Source organism: Schistocerca cancellata, chromosome 2 (genome assembly GCF_023864275.1).
Source record: "Schistocerca cancellata isolate TAMUIC-IGC-003103 chromosome 2, iqSchCanc2.1, whole genome shotgun sequence".
NCBI classification, from domain to species: domain Eukaryota; kingdom Metazoa; phylum Arthropoda; class Insecta; order Orthoptera; family Acrididae; genus Schistocerca; species Schistocerca cancellata.
Window position 1 is genome coordinate 442,811,275 of NC_064627.1, and position 19,646 is coordinate 442,830,920.

The 19,646-nt window shown below is 42.9% G+C and overlaps 1 protein-coding gene across 2 annotated transcripts in view; it reads right to left on the reverse strand.

The window, feature by feature from the left end:
- LOC126161922 (uncharacterized) overlaps positions 1–19,646 on the reverse strand; it is a 270,341-nt gene that overhangs the window by 56,074 nt on the left and 194,621 nt on the right. For both annotated transcript variants that reach the window (XM_049918094.1, XM_049918095.1), the window contains exon 9: positions 19,361–19,566. In XM_049918094.1, the coding sequence (XP_049774051.1) occupies positions 19,361–19,566 (206 nt within the window). The remainder of the gene's footprint in view (positions 1–19,360; positions 19,567–19,646) is intronic.

Genomic DNA, 19,646 nt, shown 5'->3' on the forward strand with positions numbered 1-19,646 from the left:
TATTTGTTCTGCACTACGCTCTCTGTTGTGTGCATTTGCTTTTGTTGTTGTCTTTATTATTGATGGTGGTGATGTTATGTTATATTAGGGCACTAAGAACTGAAGTCATCAGCAACATTAGTAAAATGTTTTCTGATGAATGTGGTTAAAATGCTTAAAACTGCAAGGTTAATCTATAAGCAAGGTCTGCCTTATAATGTTCCATTTTCAATGCTACTCATTCACATACTTAAATAGAAGCAAACCACTATATGCCAGAGGAAGGATCCTTATGTCACTGGACAGTCCCTATCCTTAAGGATATTAAAATTCCTTCTTCTTGCCTCAGTGACTGACAGGAGGAACAGCACGCTTGAATTGCTGACTTCACTGACCATACCTTCCTGTTCCTCATCCCTAACCACTCTTTCTCCCAAAGACTTACAATTCTGAATCTCAACTGTAAGGTTCCTGCATGTATCAGGGCAGTGCATAGTGCCACAGAATCTGTGATGCAGGTATTCTTGACTGCACCATTTCTCTGAATTCCCACTTTTTCTGGCTAACAATACAATGACTGTGTTGGCGTAAGCTGTCGCCAGCACACCAGCTGGCAAAGATGAAGTGAAAATCTATTAGTCTGTGGTGGATTAAACATGCCTATCGCCAGAGAGGCCAGAGACATGACGACAAGCAACATGCCACCAACACTCTCTTGACCAGAGGGTCTCACTGACTCACTCTTCCAGTTTGGTGTCTGTCAGTATATTCACAGAGCAGATATAGTTCATCACAGGTTATGACAGTACATAGCGACCAGATTAGTGCCTATGGCAGGACTAATAGTGAGACTAAAGTTTGTAATAACAAGAGCACTGATATTGTCTGCAAGACAACTATTACTGATGAGCTTGTACCACAATACATGGACTCTATTCAAATGAAGTAAATGATAATGTAAATAAGAAACTGTATTAATCCATCTGTGCATTTGTGTCTTAGCTACAAAATGGCAGGTCAGCAACTGGAAGCAGTTAATACCATAAATTATCTGGGAGTACGCATTAGGAGTGATTTAAAATGGAATGATCATATAATGTTGATCGTCAGTAAAGCAGATGCCAGACTGAGATTCATTGGAAGAATCCTAAGGAAATGCAATCTGAAAACAAAGGAAGTAGGTTACAGTACGCTTGTTCGCCGACTGCTTGAATACTGCTCAGCAGTGTGGGATCCGTACCAGATAGGGTTGATAGAAGAGATAGAGAAGATTCAACGGAGAGCAGCGCGCTTCGTTACAGGATCATTTAGTAATCGCGAAAGCGTTACGGAGATGATAGATAAACTCCAGTGGAAGACTCTGCAGGAGAGACGCTCAGTAGCTCGGTACGGGCTTTTGTCAAAGTTTCGAGAACATACCTTCACCGAAGAGTCAAGCAGTATATTGCTCCCTCCTACGTATATCTCGTGAAGAGACCATGAGGATAAAATCAGAGAGATTAGAGCCCACACAGAGGCATACCGACAATCCTTCTTTCCACGAACAATACGAGACTGGAATAGAAGGGAGAACCGATAGAGGTACTGAAGGTACCCTCCGCCACACACCGTCAGGTGGCTTGCGGAGTATGGATGTAGATGTAGATGTAGAAAGAGGATACCGGCCACCCGTCACAACATCCTCTCCCTTGCTGCTTCCTTGCAGTACAAGACTCTACAGTGACAATGAGGATGGGATACTACAGTGGCGAACAAGGATAATTCAATGGTGATCCAAGATAATCAACTTGGCTGAAGATTTTGTCTAGTTTCTCTTGTGTTTGTATTGCAGGGGTGCTCATGTTCAAGTGTTTCTATTTACTAATTTGTTGTGTTCTTGCATGTATTCAAGGAGGGAAGCTGCAAAACTAATCAAATTTCTCTTTTCAGAAGCTTTGCTTGTTTTTTGCTATAATGTATTCATGTAAACCATGAATTCCCCATCCCCTCCCCCTGTGCCTCACTCGCAGATGGCCAGTGTGATGGATCTAATGCAAGCTTTTCAGTTTCAGAACCAACAAATCACAACCTTGCCAATGACTGTACAACAACCACCGGCTGCACAAGCTGTGTCTGCCACACAAACACAACTGACCAGCCAACCGGCCCAACAAGTGCTGTCAACCAGTATACCACAGTCCCGGCAATTTAAGGACACAGAAGAGGAATGGCTCCAATACCTGACTCAGTTACAAGCACATTGTCAAGTTCATCATGTTCAAGATACTATAAAGTTACAATACTTCCTTTAAACTGCAGGGTCCCCAGTGTTCTGATTAATATTAATATTATTCCCAACCGTGTCTCCCAAGCTATGACTGAGTAATCGCAGTATTAACTCAATACTGTGACCAGCACGTCCAGGTAGCTGCAGCTAGAAATTAGTTCTTGCAGAAAAAGCCGGAACAGCCAGTGGTACACAGAATTAACGGGTATGACTAGGAAGTATAAATTTAAGTGTAGTTGTGGCAACATTTACAATGATTTAATGATCTGCGAGGCAATAACATTCAATGTCCCAGATGACAGAATACAGGAACAGATCATAAAGCACTCTGATCCATCACTTCCTCAAGTACTGCAAACCTTGGAGCAATATGCCTTGGGAGCCATAGTGGCCAAGAAGTCTGACCAAGCCCCAATTTGTCAGGTTGAGTCACCCCTTGATCCCATCCACCCCAAGCAGCCACAACAACAAGCGTGTACACAACTTTGTGGGCAGACACACAGACATGTAAACAAACCTGTGAATTTAGTAAAGTCTTGCCCTACATGTTTTGCTCGCCATAACAGACAGAACTGCACATCCCGTAATGCAGCATGTTACATGTGTGGAAAAAAAGGCCATTTCCAAGCAGTTTGTTTGCAACGGTACAAGAAAGCCAATTTTGCCTGCTCCCAGAAAGAACAGGCTCATGTGCATGCAGTGAACACTGTTTTTTCAAAACGTACAACAGCTTCTGACAAAAGTAAGATTAAGGTTGTGCCTTCTCGCCCTAGTGCTGTGCAACAATGTTCTAACGAACAATTTGTCTCATTACAAATTGCTGGCTGTTGTGTGAACTTTTAGTTAGACACAGGTGCCTCAGTACCTTTGCTCAATCATGCCACATACAAACAGTTAGGCTCACCATGCCTTTCTAAATCTAGAATTGCTTACAATGGACAGGAAATTCCAGTGCTTGGACAGTGCAGTTTGCCTGCTACTTACAAATCTCACACTAGGGCAGTAAATTTTACTGCGCTGAAATGAAGATACAGTGTGAACATATTCAGTTTAGGATTTGTTTGGACTTTTGGGCCAAAAGACAGTGTAGCTAGCTTGCTTAAGGAATTTCCTGAATTATTTTCAGAAGGAATGGGAAAATCTAATAACTTTACAGTGCATGTTACATTGAAAGACAGTGCACAACATAAGTTTTTCCGGGTACGCCCATTCCAATTGCTTTAAGAAGCAAAGTAGATAGTGAATTGAAAGAATTGCGCAATAATGGCGTAATTGCTTCCATTCCATTCAAGGGCAAGTCCTCTCATTTTGTTGCTTTTGTTGCCTAAGCCTTATGGTTGCATTCACATTTGTGTTGACTTCAAGTCTACAGTCAACCCACAGGCAGTAGTCAACACTTTTCCATTACCTCGCCCTGAAGAACTCATGGACAGGCTTGATGCAGGACGTTCAATTTCTAAGATAGATTTGTGTAGTGTCTACTTGCAAATTCCATTGGCTGAATAAACTCAAAAAGCATTTATTGTAAATTCACACTTAGGACTGTTCAAGTATTTGTGTTTGCTCTTCAGCAGTGCTTCCACTCCAGCCATTTTTCAATGTTACTTTGAACAGCTGACAGCAAAAGTGCCATTTTGTTCAAACTATCTTGATGATATTGTTGTCTCAGGTCGTACACCAGAGGAACACGTTGCCAGTTTGCATACTCTTTCTTGAGTGTTGTCAGAATCAGGACTCAAGTGTTGTCTCGAAAAGTGTGACTTTTTTCAAACTGAACGACAGTGCTTTAGTTATGTGATAAACAGTCTGAGTGAGCATCCCCACCAATCACATTTGCATGCAGGCCGTGACCTGCCTGTTCTTCACAATGTGTCTGAACTGCAGTTGGTACTAGGCACGACAACATACTACACTCGGTTCCTACCAATGATGATGATGTTTGGTTTGTGGGGTGCTCAACTGCGCAGTTATCAGCGCCTGTACAAATTCCCAGTCTTTGCTCAGTCCAATCTCGCACTTTCATGAATGATGATGAAATGATAAAGACAACACAAACACTCAGTCATCTTCAGGCAGGTGAAAATCCCTGACCCCGCCGAGAATCAAACTCGGGAGCCCATGCTCAGGAAGCAAGAACGCGACCACGAGACAGTTCCTACCGAATGCCGCTCAGATCATAGCTCCATTGCATCATTTGTGTTACAAAAATGTACCTTTTGTGTAGACTAAAGACTGTCAAGATGCATTTCAGGAACTCAAAAATACTTTGCTTAGTGACAGGTGTATAATGCATTTTGACACTGCCAAGCTAGTAGTTTTGCAAGTCAACAGTTCTTCTTATGGAATCAGTACTGTCCTTTTGCACAGAATTGGGGCACAATACAGACCTATTGCTTTTGCCTCAAAGTTTTTAACTCAACCTCAATAATATTATTCACAAACTGAAAAAGAAGCCCTCGCTATTGTGTGTGGTGTGACAAAATTCCATCACTATCTGCTTGGTCACAAGTTCTATTTAGTGACAGATCACAAGCCTTTGCAGTCTTTTTTTCATCTACCAAAGCCGGTTCCTACATGCACTGCTCAAAAATTGCAATTTTGGGCTTTGTTGCTTTCACAGTATCAGTATGAAATTGTGTACAGACCTACAGCAAAGCATGGCAATGCAGATGCCCTGTCTTGCACTCCAACAGGCCCAGACTTTGAATTTGATGCATCTGCCACATCTTGTTGCTAAATCGATGTGCAGGACTCTGAATTGCTGGAATCTTTTCCCTTGCACTACAGAAAAATTGTGCAGGCCACAAAAGCACACCCAGATCTCAAGATTTTGTTGCATTACATTTGCATGCCTTGACCTCGTTCATTGAACTGTATCCAGAACTCTGTTGTGTGCCGATACTTGGCTCATCGGCATAACCTTTAAGTACAACAGGCTGTGATTCTAGTTCCAAATGACAGTGGACAATCGCATGTGCTTATTATCAAAGTGTTGCAAAAGGGTGCATTGCAATTGTTGCATCAAGGACATTGAAGAACTGTTCACATTAAACAGTTAGCATGATGGCACTGTACTTGGCAGGGCATGGTCGTCCACATTGAACAGATGTCACAGTGTTATACATGTGCAGAAAACCAATCCACTCCACCACAGACACTCGCAGCTTGGCCTAAGACTCAATTGTCATCACAATGAGTGCACATTGACTGTGCAGGGCCATTTTGGAACACTCGTTGGCTCATAGTGGTGCCGTGCCTATGGCTTTACCACATCATGTAGCACCATTCAAGCATTGTCCTCGATATTATGCATAGAAGGTTCGCTGGAAGTACTTGTGTTGGACAATGGACCACAGTTCACTTCACGTGATTTTGAACAGTTTTGAGAAAAAAAAATTGCATTTGTTACCAAACAAGAGCTCCATTTCGCCCCCAGTCCAACAGAGAAGCTAAACGCTTCGTACGCACTTTTAAACAACAGGTGGCCAACTTCGTTCGCACCATCCACACACAGGAACAAGTGCTGAAATTCTTTCCTGCTTCCTATCGCTCCCACGAGATGCACCATCACCAGGAGAACTTCTACATGGTCACTACCATTGGATGCTGCTACACCCAACGCAGCATCTGGCACCACCAATGGTCCACAAGTATCGCTCTGCGCCACACAGTCTTGCTCTTTTCAAGGTTTATGGCAACTGCGGGCACTGCGAAAAGGCATGAGACAGGAATATGTACTTGATTGTAGGTCCCGATGGTTAGCAGTGCCACCACCAGAACCAAATTCGTGCATGTTATTTGCCTGTGATTCTGCTACTTTGCTTTCCCCAGATTCACGACCTCATGGGAATGTGTAGCCTTTGCAGCCACCCACTGGTGCCACTGGGGCACTCCAGGAGGAGCAAATGGATGATGTACCCTCGCTCACACTCCCAACATCCCTGTTTGCCAACCCAATGAACTTGGACCCATTGTCGCTGCCGCCATCAACACTGCAAGACATGCCCTCAGGCCTGGATGTGTGCCCTGGAGGGCCTGGATGTGTGCTCTGGCAGTAATTTTCCAGAGGATGTTCCTGTTGCCTCGCAAGCCAGATGGCAGGTAACGATCGGGAGTACGTCATCCTCCACAGTCACAGCTCCGCCAGCTCATCTCTACATCCAGGGTCCTGCCCTCCCCCCCCCCTCCTCCCCATCCCCTGTTGTCTTGTTTTGCTTTAGGGTGCAAAAAACAACTGGGGTCATAGGTGCCCAAGTCAAAACTATAGAACACAAAGACAGATAGGAGTTAAAAAACGACTATACTCAGTCCCAACTGACATAAGAGAAGACAGCTAAAAACAGGCACATGGAGAAAGGGCTAAAAAAGACACCCTACAGAAACAGAGGTCCAAAACTAAAAATTAAATGGCCTTTTCCATATTGCTTTGGCAGATAAAAAGTAAAATTCAGTCGACAACCCGCATGTCATTTGCTAAAATGTCCAATAACTTAGATGGCAAACCCAAGCGGGAACATAAATGGTTAAAAAATGGGCATTCCATCAGCAAGTGGTGGACAGTTAAAACTTGGGCGCAATGTGTACAAAGTGGTGGGGTAGCACCACTTATCAAATGACGATGGCTAAAAAGGCAGTGCCCAATACACAGCCTAGTTAAAATTATCTCCTCCTGGTGGGAGGGCCGAGAGGAAGTTGTCCAAGCCGCTGGGAGAGGCTTAATTAGCCGGAACTTATTCCCATGAAGGGAGGACCACTGGCAATGCCAAAGTGACACCACCTCCTGACAGACAGCAACACAGAGAACATCAGAGGGAATGTAGGAACTAGCAGCTGAGGTACGAGAACTGCAGCCTTGGCAGCAGCGTCAGTGGCCTCATTTCCTGGCAGACCAACATGACCAGGAACTCACAGAAACATCACACTGGCTCCATCAAGAAAGAGCAAGTGACAGTTTTACTGGACCCACTGCACTAAGGGGTCGGCAGTGTACAGCACACAGACTTTCAAGGGCGCTAAGGAAGTCTCAACAGAGGATACAATTGAAAAGCCTATGTCGCCAGATGTACTCCATGGCCTGAGACAGTGTGAACAGCTTGGCTGTAAATACTGAGCAGTGTGCTGGAAGCCAATATCGAAAGACATGGGTGTCAATGATGAAGGCACACCCGACTCCATGGTCAGTCCGAGAACCACCAGTGTATACAAAGGTACTATCGCAAAGTTGCGTGTGAAGGTCATGAAACTGAAGGCGATAAAGTGAGGCTGGAGTAGTGTCCTTAGGAAGCGAATGAAGGCCAAGGCTTAACATGACTGCTTCACGAAGTCAAGGTCCTGAAGGGTTCACACCTACCAGGAATGTTGTAGGTAATGTGAAGTTAAGCCTCCGTAGCAAGTGCCGAAAGCGGACTCCAGGAGGTAACAGGGAAGCAGGGAAGGGGGACTCACTCTATACTGGTGATCAAAGGAATCAATGAAGAAGGAGGCAGCACAGGATGGGTGGCTACGCGTGGCAGACAAACGGCATGCATACCTGCTGAGGAGAAAGTCACGGTGGTAGGACAGAGGTAGTTCAGCAGCTTCAGCATACAGACTCTCAACTGGGCTAGCGTAAAGGGCACCAGTGGCCAAACAGGTGCCACGATGGAGGAAAGTGTTAAGACATCATAAGAGGGATGATCGTGCAGATGCATAAACAAAGCATCCATAGTCGAGTTCTGAACAGACAAGAGACCAGTATGCATGGAGGAGGGTGGTTCGATAGGCACCCAGGAAGTACCACTGATGGCACATAGGTCACTGAGGAACTGCGTACTATGAGCTGTCAGGTAAGACACATGGGAGGACCAAGAGAGTTTCCTATTAAGCATGAGCCCCAGGAGCTTCGCGCTTTCAACAAACGGAAGGGCAACAGGTCCAAGATGTAAAGATGTTGGGAGAAACCATTTGTGCCACCAGAAATTCATACAGACGGTTTTGTCAGTGAAAACGCGAAAGCCATTGTCAATGCTCCTGGAGTAAAGACAATCAAGACATCGCTGAAGACACTGCTCAGTGAGACAGGTCCTTGGAGAACTGCCATATACGGCAAAATTGTCAACAAAAAGGGAGCCAGAGATGCCTGGCAGGAGAGAGGCCATTGTAGGGTTAATGGCAATAGCAAAGAGGATGACGCTCAGCTGGTGGCTTTGACACCTTGATGGCCTGTTACACAGCTGGATGGGGGGATGGTGATGCTACCTTGACACTGGGTGATTTCGCAACCTCAGAGCTGAATTTGAGGTTGCATGTCTTTTATGGAGCTAGGGGTATCAAGAACAGATCTGAAGCGCCAGACGGGAGAACACAGGGTTTGCAACAAGACAATAACTTGTGAGTGACTGGGTAAGGCACTTTTTCCTTTACCCACATCTCTTGGACAGCCCACTCATCAAGATACATGGGACAATCCCGAGACGATGCAGCATGGCCATCACTGCAGTTGATACAGTGGGTAGAAGGGGACAGACAATTGCCCTCGTGCGTATCCCTACCACAGGTTATACATTTGGCTTGATGTCAACAAGACATTCTAGAGTGGTTGAAATGATGACAATGCTAGCAGCACATTGGGTTCGGAATGTAGGTGAGACCATCGAGCAGCCGAGTGTAAATAACACCATGGGAAGAATTCAAAGTTCTATGGGCCTCAACGCGAACAGGGTAGCTGTGGAGAAGCAAGGGAGCAAACAGTTGTTGTGCTTGAGAATCAGAAGTAGTCTCCTAATGCAAAGTGCCATTCCATAAATGAGAGCAGGATTTCACAGGGCTGGCAATTGCATCAACACCTTCCTGAATAATAAACAGATTTACCATGGCGAAGAACTAGCCGTCTTCAGTACGTGAGACCATGAGGAAGGGTCTCTGAATCACTAGCCTCATTAAGTTTTGTAGATGATTGACTCATTGCAAGAAAATTCCCCATGATTGGCAGCATCTCTGATGGCACACTCCATCCAACTGGGGGCCCCCTTCAGGAACACATAGGAAGGAAGAAGGAAAAGAGAAACCTCAAACGTCGAAGCAGAGGAACAAAAGGAGAATGGATACAAAGAAAGGAAAAGGGAATGAAAAAAAGATGGTGAGACTGTTCTTACGTCAGCGACAGACAATGCAGAACATTCCCAATAACACCCCAGGCATGTTCCCCAAGGGAGGGGGAAAAGAATAGCCAAAGCATAGACATGCAGCACAGAAGGGAAAAAATGCTGCAAAGGCTGGGGCCCCTTGGTAGCCAAGCATGAACCTGTGAACCTGCCAAAGAGTGGTGAGCGCCCTGGGGGGACTCCCCGTTGTCATTCACATCCTCCCTACACAAAACAGAGCGGCATTTCGGGGGAGGAGGAATGTGTTGGTGTGAGCTGTCGCCAGCACATCAATCAGCAAAGACGACGTGAAGATCAATTAGTAGTTGCTGGATCAAGCAAGCATTATCACGAGAGAAGCCAGAGACACACCGACAAGCAACATGCTGCCAGCACCCTCTCAACAGCAAGTATTTAGGCTGCTGCCACTGGCTGGAGGGCCTCACTGACTCACTCTTCCAGTTTGATGTCTGTCAGTATACCCAAGGAGCTGGTATAGCTCAATGCAGGTTATGATAGTACATAGTGGCCAGATTGGTGTCTATAGTGGGACTAGCATTGAGACTTAAGTTTGTAATAGCATGATTACCAATATTGTCAACAAGAGGACTATTACTGACGAGTTTGTACCTCAATACATGGACTCTATTCAAGTTAAGTAAATGTTCATGTAAATAAAGAACCATATTATTCTAAGTGTGCATTTGTGTTGGAGAAAGAGGATACCGGTCACCCATAACAACATCCGCACCTTGCTGTACAGGACTTTACAATGACAGCTCCTTTCACAGTCCCTATAAGTGGAGGAAGTGTCGTCATCCACCTTGACAGCTCCTTTCACAGTCCCTATAAGTGGAGGAAGTGTCGTCATCCACCTGGACTTGTTTATCAACTGGGTACATACTATGGAGGATTCAAACAGCACTCGGAGTTTGAACATGTGAGAAATTTAATGGCATGATTACATGTCATAAGATCCAATGCCCTCAAGACTGCATATTATTGGTGCAAAATGTTGATATTTCACTGAGAAACCACATCTTGAGGATACATTCTGAGAACAACAAAGAGCAGTCTACGAGTACTTTCTGTTTAGGATTACAGGTTTGGCTACATGCAGTAATAAGTTCTGTAAGCAAATGCTTCATATATAGCTATGTAATAGACCTGGCTGACAGTGTTGTTTATGTTCTCTAAATTGTATTGTACTTATGCTGTCATCTCATGTTTTAATAACTAGTTGGTTTCTTAGGATCATGTCTTCTATCATATTTGGAGTTAGAACACAATTGGTGACAAGCAGAGCTTTCATGTGCTCAACTTCAGTGACCATTTTTCAAGCAACTTATCCATGGATGTGCTACTTCAATTACATCTCTGGCAACAGCAGCTTATTACAGCCAACATGGAAAAATTTGTGGCTAGTTGGCAGTTCAGGTGTCACCATTTCAAGTGCACCATCTACTGTTTCTGCTGTATGACGACTCTTCTGAAGATTGAGAAACTTATGGAAAACAGCTCTGTCAGCACTTTGTTGCACTTAGGACAACAGACAAAGAAACTTTTAAGGTTTTGTTTTTATTATGGATTCCTCCTCACACATACCAGTTGTATCAAGTAGCCCCTTTGCAGGAACCAGTCTCCCTCACTTTTGTTTAAATGTATAGTTTTTCGTCTTCTTATCAACATAAGCACAACCATGCCTTTGCTACTTGTGCAGAATTTTACCAGGACCACAAGCAGCCGCAGCAGCCTTATCGGGCTTGAGCAGCAGAGTTGCAGGGTTTGAATATTTACTGTCACTTTACAATTAAAGCCTCCAAAAATTCCTATGCAGATTCTGTGGTTAGAGATGTGATCATCTATCTCGCACCTGATAAGGAAGTTCATCAGAGAGCCCTTCGATGTGAGAATCCGTCCTTGGAAGAAGCTTTAAATATTGCTCAGTCCTTTGAAGTCTCTCATGCTGTGGGCCACCAAATCGAAGATAGGGTGATGTCACCATTGTTGATAGTGAACCACATCAGTGCATGGTAACAAACTCCCTGAACGAAGAGGGATTCAATGCTGTTCAAACCAGTAAACCTAGCTGCAATGGACAAACCTATCAGCAACAATGAGGAACCAGTGTGGCACTTCTGTCATACCCCCTTGCTTTGTGCAACATGAGAGTCATGCTCCAGGCGGTGAATGTCATGCTCCAAGTGTCACAAGAAAGGCCACATTGCACCTATCTGTTGTTTCTAGCCTTCCTCAGAACAAATGGACATTTACATTCGTTATATTTCATCATTATCTGCAGGGCAGAATAAGCTCTATATTGAAGTGTTTGTTCTGAACAAATCATTATCACTGAAAGTGGACGCTGAAGTAGCTGTTTCAGTCCTCAGTTCTCAAACATATGCAAGGCTGGACTCCCCACCATTGACTCATGTTAAACGCCATCTGGTAAGCTACAATAAACAGCATCTTCTCATTCTCGGTCAGTCTATTGCTTCCATGGCTTACAAATCTGTAATCCATCCTATCACAAAATTACATCTCTGGCAACAGCAGATTATGACAGCCAACTTGGAAAAATTCATGGCTAGGTTGGCAGTTCAGGTGTCACCCTCATACTGAAATTTTGTTCGGGTTAGATCCTTTCCTTGCTTTTGAATTTTCTATTACTGACACTGTGCATCTTGTATCAGATCAGGTTCCTTACCAAGACTAGATTCATTGTGTTCTGAATTTTCAGATTTGTTTTCTAAGGGATTAGCATGTGCAAACAACTTCATAGCACATATCAAGCTTAAACCTTTGGCTTGTACGCATTTTTTTATGCATGGACCTTACCTGTGTCCTTTTGTGAACAAGTCAAGTCCCAATTGGATCAGTTGACATTACTCGGCATCATTCAACTGATTTGAAGAAGTGAGTGGTCTACACCATCAGTGATTGTAAGAAAACCCTTGCGTCAGCTTGAACTTTTTGGAGTCTGTAAAGTTACTGTAAATGCAGAGTCTGTTATTGATATTTAGCCTCTGCCTCAAGCTGATCAATTACTTGCAAAATTAGCCAGGAGCCAATTCTCTTCAAAATGTACTTAGCTGGGACTTACCTGCAGGTTCCATTAACTGGTGCATCGAAACAATTGCTTGTAGTGAACATGTCTTTCAGTCTTTACCAATATAACTGTTTAATGTTTGGAGTGGCTGATACCCTGGCTATATTTCAACACTTCTGGAGCAACTTATGGCAGATGCTCGTTGCTGCATCAAATATCTTGACAATCTTGTAGTAACAAATGCTACAACAGGAGAACACTTATGTGATCTCCATTCTGTTTTGCACAATGGAGGCCTTAATGTCATCTTACTAAGTCACTGGTTTTTCAACCCTGAATTTTTTATATCAGTCATGAAATTTCCAGACAAGTGTTTGACCCTAAGAACAGCAAGTCGCCACCATTATGGCTTTACTTCATCAGACTAATTTGAAGGAACTACAGGTGTTCCTTGGTAAAATAGCATACTATCACAGGTTTGTGAGTGTAGCCACTCCGGCTAATCATCTGCAGCAGTTCTTTGTAAAAACATTCATTTCAAGAGGCCTCTGGCATGTGAGCATGCATTTGTGCAACTTAAAACAAATTGCTCTGTCGTCTTCCAACCTGGAAGACTTTTATTCTTAGCCACAGATGCATTAGAGTATCGGGTGGGGGCAGTTCCATCATGCTGACAGAACTGAGAAACCTATCAGTTTTGCAACCAAAAAACTGAACGCAGCTCAGCAGCACTATTCACAGATCAAAAAAGAAGCCCTTGAAATTGCTTATGTCTTTAAAAAAAGTTAGGTATTCTTATATGGTACAAAATTCCACTTAGTCACAAATCATAAATCTTTAGTTGCCTTGTTTCACCCTTCTGCTGCTTTACCTGACAAAGCCGCTAATTGCTTTCAACATTGGGCCTTACTTTTGTTGAGATATCATTACAAGACCCATTTCTGCCCCACATCATAGCACGCTAAAGCAGACGCATTTTCTCAGCTGCCCATAGCATCCGGTCCATTGTTTGATCAGGAAGAACTTTCATGTTTTCAACTTAACACAGAAGCATGAAAGACTAATCATTCCCCCATTACCAGTTCCAGGATTGCATCTGCAGTAGTTCCAGACCCAGTGCTGAAACAAGTGGTGAGCATGATACAACACAGAAGGCCAGACTATTTACCAGTCTACGCATCCTACCCATTGTGGAACCTCTGCACTTTTCTTAATCGTCTTTCCCTGTCAGATGGTGTCATTCTCTTGTCAACAGAAGGGTGTACTCCCTGTGTTGTGATTCCAACAATGTTGCATAGGGAGGTTCTCAGCCTGTTACATCAAGGTCATTGCAGAGTTATAATCACTAAACAATTGGTTAACATTCTGACCCGATACTGATTGCAATTTACAGCACTTGGTTGCTGCTTGCCGCGTGTATTCAAATCAACAGTTTTTTTTTTCCTTAGCCAGTGCCCACACTACCTTGCGAAAGAATTGATATTGACTTCACTGGACCTTTTATAGACACGTTTTGGTTATTGGTTGTTGGTGCCTTTTCCGAGTTTCCTTTATGTTGTTCACTTGTTCACTGTTTTGTCTTCCACAGTTAATGCGTCTGTCAAGTTGCAGTCCGTTTTTTTGTTTTTTTTTTTTTTTGGGTCGAAGACCTACCTTATGTTTTTTTCTCAGTTCTTACAAAACGACTTCAACTGGGGTCAAGAGGCCAGCCAAATTCTTGCATGACTGGCAGCTGATGACACTGCTCCATCTCCTGCTGCCTGACAGGCATCCTGCAATAGCACCAATGTCATTGTAGTCTGTGCCCAGAACTCCAGTCTGGGCCCAAGGGTTCAGACAACACCAGTGTCAGATTCCAGGTGTCATCGACAGTCACAGCAGTTGATATGTGTTCATGGCGTGTACTGACAAGTGACTTGTGGCACACCACTACATTCAGCTACACCCTGGGTGGGCGCAGATGCCTCCCTGGAGACCACTGTGCAGGTGTCACTTCTACTGGCATCGCAGTTAGCTGTGGCAGCAAGCCACCTGGGCTATGAGCATCCACCTTCCCGACTTGGTCTCCAGTTGCCCCACCAGTGGACCAGCTCAGCACAGACAACACGGCTCAACCTCTTGACACCCTTGTGGTGCCTTCTCTCATGGGAAAGAACACTGGGGCTTCATCAGCAGACCCACAGTTACCTCCAATGCCAGCGGATCCTACAGTGATGCAGGTGTCTACTGTCCACCGGCTGGTGCTGCCTTCATTACCTTCAAAAATCGTGGCTCCCCATCTCATGGCACATAGAGAGGAGTCCAACATCGACATGATCCCTGGCTATGGAGTGCCAGGGTTGTCCGCCTGCTCTCCTGGAGGGGGCAGAAGACACGCATGTCTGCATTTGTGCCAGTTCCACCCCAACTCGCTGGTTGATATTGACTGGAAACTGTTCATGCCCAGGACAACCAGTTCAAACAATATAGGTGTACCAATCATCAGCATGCTGTGGAGATGCTGGCATATGGTTGCTCTTTCCCTCTGCCACCACCACTACAACACATGTCAATATGTGTGTTCATTTGAGTAGAGCACTATTCGGGTGCTCTGGGCTCCCACCACAGGCCACTGACCTTGGTCAGCTGCTTCTATTGCCTGCAGCTAATAGCAAGTGGCCCCTGGCAAGCAAATACTTCTTATATAGCCATGTACTGGCTCTGGCTGGCAGTCTTTTGTATGTTCTGTAAACTGTGTGGTGTGACATAATCAATAGTTGGTTTCTTATGATCATGACTTATATCATGTTCGGAGTTAGGAATAAGCCATATACATTATGGACCAAGTAGATGCTGCTGAATCATACGGGGCGATTTATCAGTCTCAACACAGAAGCTGAGACTTGGATAACCACCTCAGAAGCCCCATTTGTGAAACTGTCCAAGGATATAATGCTTCCACATAGTGTGAAAGGCCCTTCAAGATTGAAGAATGTGTCATATTTACCTGATGACCCTGAATATAAGATGCGCTGCAAACCCCCCCTCCCCCCAAATCCTGTTTTGAAGAGGCTCCAGGAGAAACTATTATTTTTAATGTGTTCTGCTGAGTTACAATTACAAACTGTTTTACTGATAAAAAGCATCTTAAGAGCTATTTAATTTTATCCATGCTGTACCTTGTGAACTCTGTGGCCATTAAGGATTTTTGGTGAATGATGCAACCACCCACACATAATAACACAGGGCAGCCAATGGAGATTTTCTGTTTAGGATTGTGGCTGGTTGTGTTGTTCACCAATAATCTTAAGAGCTGCTGAAATAAATTAACACTACCCACTGCAACCAGTCATGGTGCTTTCTCAGATAGAATATACAACACTGATACGCAAGTAGTTCTGCGTTAAAAACCACAGAAAGTTGGACTAGTTTTGTTCTGCAGCATAATGTATGTGTCACCATTTTCATCATTGTTATGCTCCAGTTTGTACTTGCTTTGAATTCTGTGAGACACAGGGTCAGGAAACTGCACTATCTCCAGAGTTTTCATTCAGATAATTTTTCAAGTAATCAAAAGTTGAGTTTCTCTCTTACACACTGAGCAACCTGCTGCTTTATGTCTTAAAACATTCCCTGATTTGATCCCCTGAAACTCTGAAGTGTAGAATTGGCAATTCCTACTTTATTCTTTCTAAGAACATTTGCTTCTGAGACATAATTTTTTTCCCTGCTGTACAACTGTTTGTAGCCTTGGCTTCACGAATAACTTAACTTAAAATTAGTGTTTCACTGTCTGTGTGAACCATTTGTGAACTGCAGACTCATAAATCCATATTCTCAACAGAGTCAAGACTGTGTTTTGCATCAGTTATCAGTTACTACAATTTACTAATTTACGGCATTAAGCAAAGTGGATAACAACAATATTATATTGCCTTGGCTCCCTAGTAATGGACTGGTAGAAATCAGACCCTTCGGGCTAACAGTCCAATTCACAATTTGTTACCAAACTTAAAAATCAAGCAAACTTGAAAATCAAGCAGTAGCTAGTTTAATGCCATTGCTGAACCTCTTGTTTCATTTATTGTCTCCTGTAGAAATATATACTATTGCTGAGTATTTGTCCGTTTGCAAAATCACTTCAGTTACAACTACATTTAATGTCAGTGTACACATGTTAGATGTTCATAAAAAGCAAGGTATGTGAGATGTGATCCAAAGTTTGGCAACACAACAAAATTTGCTCACTGTTCCCAAATTTGACTAATCTGATGCCACTGCACTCCATCTCACACTTCTGAAATCTTCAAATTAAATCTGCATGTGAACTCAGCTACCAGAGCTTCAACTGCTTAGTTGGGTACATATGGAATGCATGATGTGTTGTTGATAAAGTAGTGATTGTTGTATTGGCATCTCCACACAGTAAGACTGTCAAGGATTGTTTATCTCCAGAACTGACACTGGAATTGACTAATTGGTTTCTTAGACTTTATAATCCTGGTCATACTGATGGACCATAAATTCCAGCATTCCTTCTTCCTCTGCAGTTAATTAGCACACAATAGTAACTGGTCAACAATGTACAAACATTTTCTGCTCTCAGGCAATGGATCGAGATGGCTTCTTATTTCCAGGATAGAAAGAGAACCAAAGTCACACCCATCTTCATGAAAATCTCAGAAATGATTCACTGAACTACTGCCTTGTATTTTAAGTATGTATCTACTGCAGAAACACTAAAAGAAAACAGTGATACGCGTAAATACAAAAAGCTGCAATCAGGTAAATGCAGCACATGTCCTTCATATAAAAACTAGTATAAGCCACGTATCCTGTATCCTGCACAATATCCCTCTGAAAAATTCTAAAGAAATTGTTTCTATGTGATAATCAATATGTATTTTCATTGACTGGGGACTGAGTGTGAGGCAAAATGTGGATCACCATTCTTGATCAGGGAGAAAAAAATCTGAACATGGCACTGCCATTTGGACAACATCTACATGTAACATGATGTAATAATGGAATTTATAAACTTTATATGTTATAAATCATTGAAGAAAGCAATATTTTACATCCAGATTTTTGAACTATGTGTAGAGTATCGTTGTAACACCTGCACTCACTGTAAGGATCGAGTCCTCTTCTATAGATACAGGATAGACAACAAATATACACTGAAGTGACAAAAGTCATGAGATACCTCCCAATATCATGTTGAATCTCCTTTTATTCAACATAGTGCAGCAACTCGACGTGATATGGACTCAACAAGTCAGAATTCCTCTACAGAAATATTGAGACATGCTGCCTCTATAACCATCCATACTTGAAAAATTGTCGCCGGTGCAGGATGTTGTGCATGAACTGGCCTCTCTATTATGTCCCATAAATATTCAATGTTATTCATGTTGGGCAAACTGGATGGCCGAATTGTTTTCTTGAATTGTTCAGAATGTTCTTCAAACCAATCGTGAATAGCTGTGGCCTGGTGACATGACGCCATTGTTTGGGAACAGAGTCCATGAATGGTTGCAAATGGTCTCGAAGTAGCCAAACATAACCATTTCCAGTCAATCATCAGTTCATTTGGATCAGAGGACCCAGTCCATTCCATGCAAACACAGCCCACACCATTATGGAGCCACCAGCAGCTCACACAGCACCTTGTTGACAACTCATCTCCATGGCTTCATGAGGTCTGCACCACACTCTAACCCTACCATCAGCTCTTACCAACTGAAATAGGGGCTCATACGACCAGGCCATGGTTTTCCAGTTGTGTAGGGTCCAACCGATATGATCACTTACCCAAGAGAGACACTGCAGGCGATGTCGTGCTGTTTGACAAAGGCACTCACATCGGCTGTCTGCCACCACAGCCCTCAATGCCAAATTTCACTCTACTGTCCTAACAATTATGTTCGTCATACATCCCCCACTGATTTTGCAGTTATTCCACACAGTGTTGTCAGTCTGTTAGCACTGAAAACTCTATGCAAATGTCACTGCCCTAGGTCACTAGGTGAAGGCCATCGACCACTTCATTGTCCATAGTGAGAGGCAATGCCTGCAATTTGGTATTCTCAGTACCCTTTAACAATATGTAGCCTGGAATAATGAATTCTCTAACAATTCCCCGCATGGAATGTCCCATGTTCTTGCTTCAACTACTACTGTGCATTCAAAGTCTGTTAATTCCCATTGTGTGTCCATAATCACATCAGAAGCCTTTTCACTTTAATCACCTGAGAACAAATGACTGCTCTGCCAATGCACTGCCCTTTTATACTTTGTGTATGCGTTACAACCACCATCTGTATATGTGCATATCACTACACAATGAGTACAGCACCTCAGTGTAAACTTTGTAATCACTTAAAATCCTGAGGAGTTCTGCATTATCAGAAGCTCTTGTAGCTTGTAATAAGCTGTTGAATTACATGATGTATGTTCAATTCAACACAGAGGATCTGTTAATGTACTTCACACTAAAACCAACTTCACTGATAAAGTTATGAACTGCCTAACTACTATTTCACTAAAGCTGTAGAAATACAATAACAGTATTAGGCAAGACACAGCTGACTGATTTTCCTATATGTTCAGCAGTTACAACTGTCAATTGACGGACCTGACATTGAAATATTATCTACAATCAGTCACTGTTTCTTCTGCCCAATGATAGGGGGTGTAAAGGTGGTTGGCCAAAGATTTGAATATTCATTTTTATTATGTATTGTGTGTTTTATTATGCATATGCCATCCCGTATGAAATCTTAAACAGTGGAATTCGTTGCACCAATCATCAAGATACGCTGGCATTATCATCTACCAATTCTATATACTGCTCATTTTCTGTTAAGATGTGAATAATGCTTGCAAATACATTAAAGTAGCATTTCTTATACCAATGAATACAATAATAATAATAATAATAATAATTGTAAGATCAAAACTTACCGGTGGCCATGATCGCTCATGATGATAAATACAGTGTTGTTAAGATGGCCTTCTCTATGCAATGACTTCATCATTTCGAGCAGATCCCTATCAGCTGCTCCCACATCATTATATGAATCATGAGACAATTCACCATGGAATCCAAACATAAACTTTGGTTTTGACTTATAAACTTTAAAGAAGTGACTGATATAATTCATCATTATCTGGAAAACAGAGAGAAGTAGTAATTTAATTTACTGTTCAAGTAAAAGTTTTATGAAGAAACAGAATACTGTAGAACTGT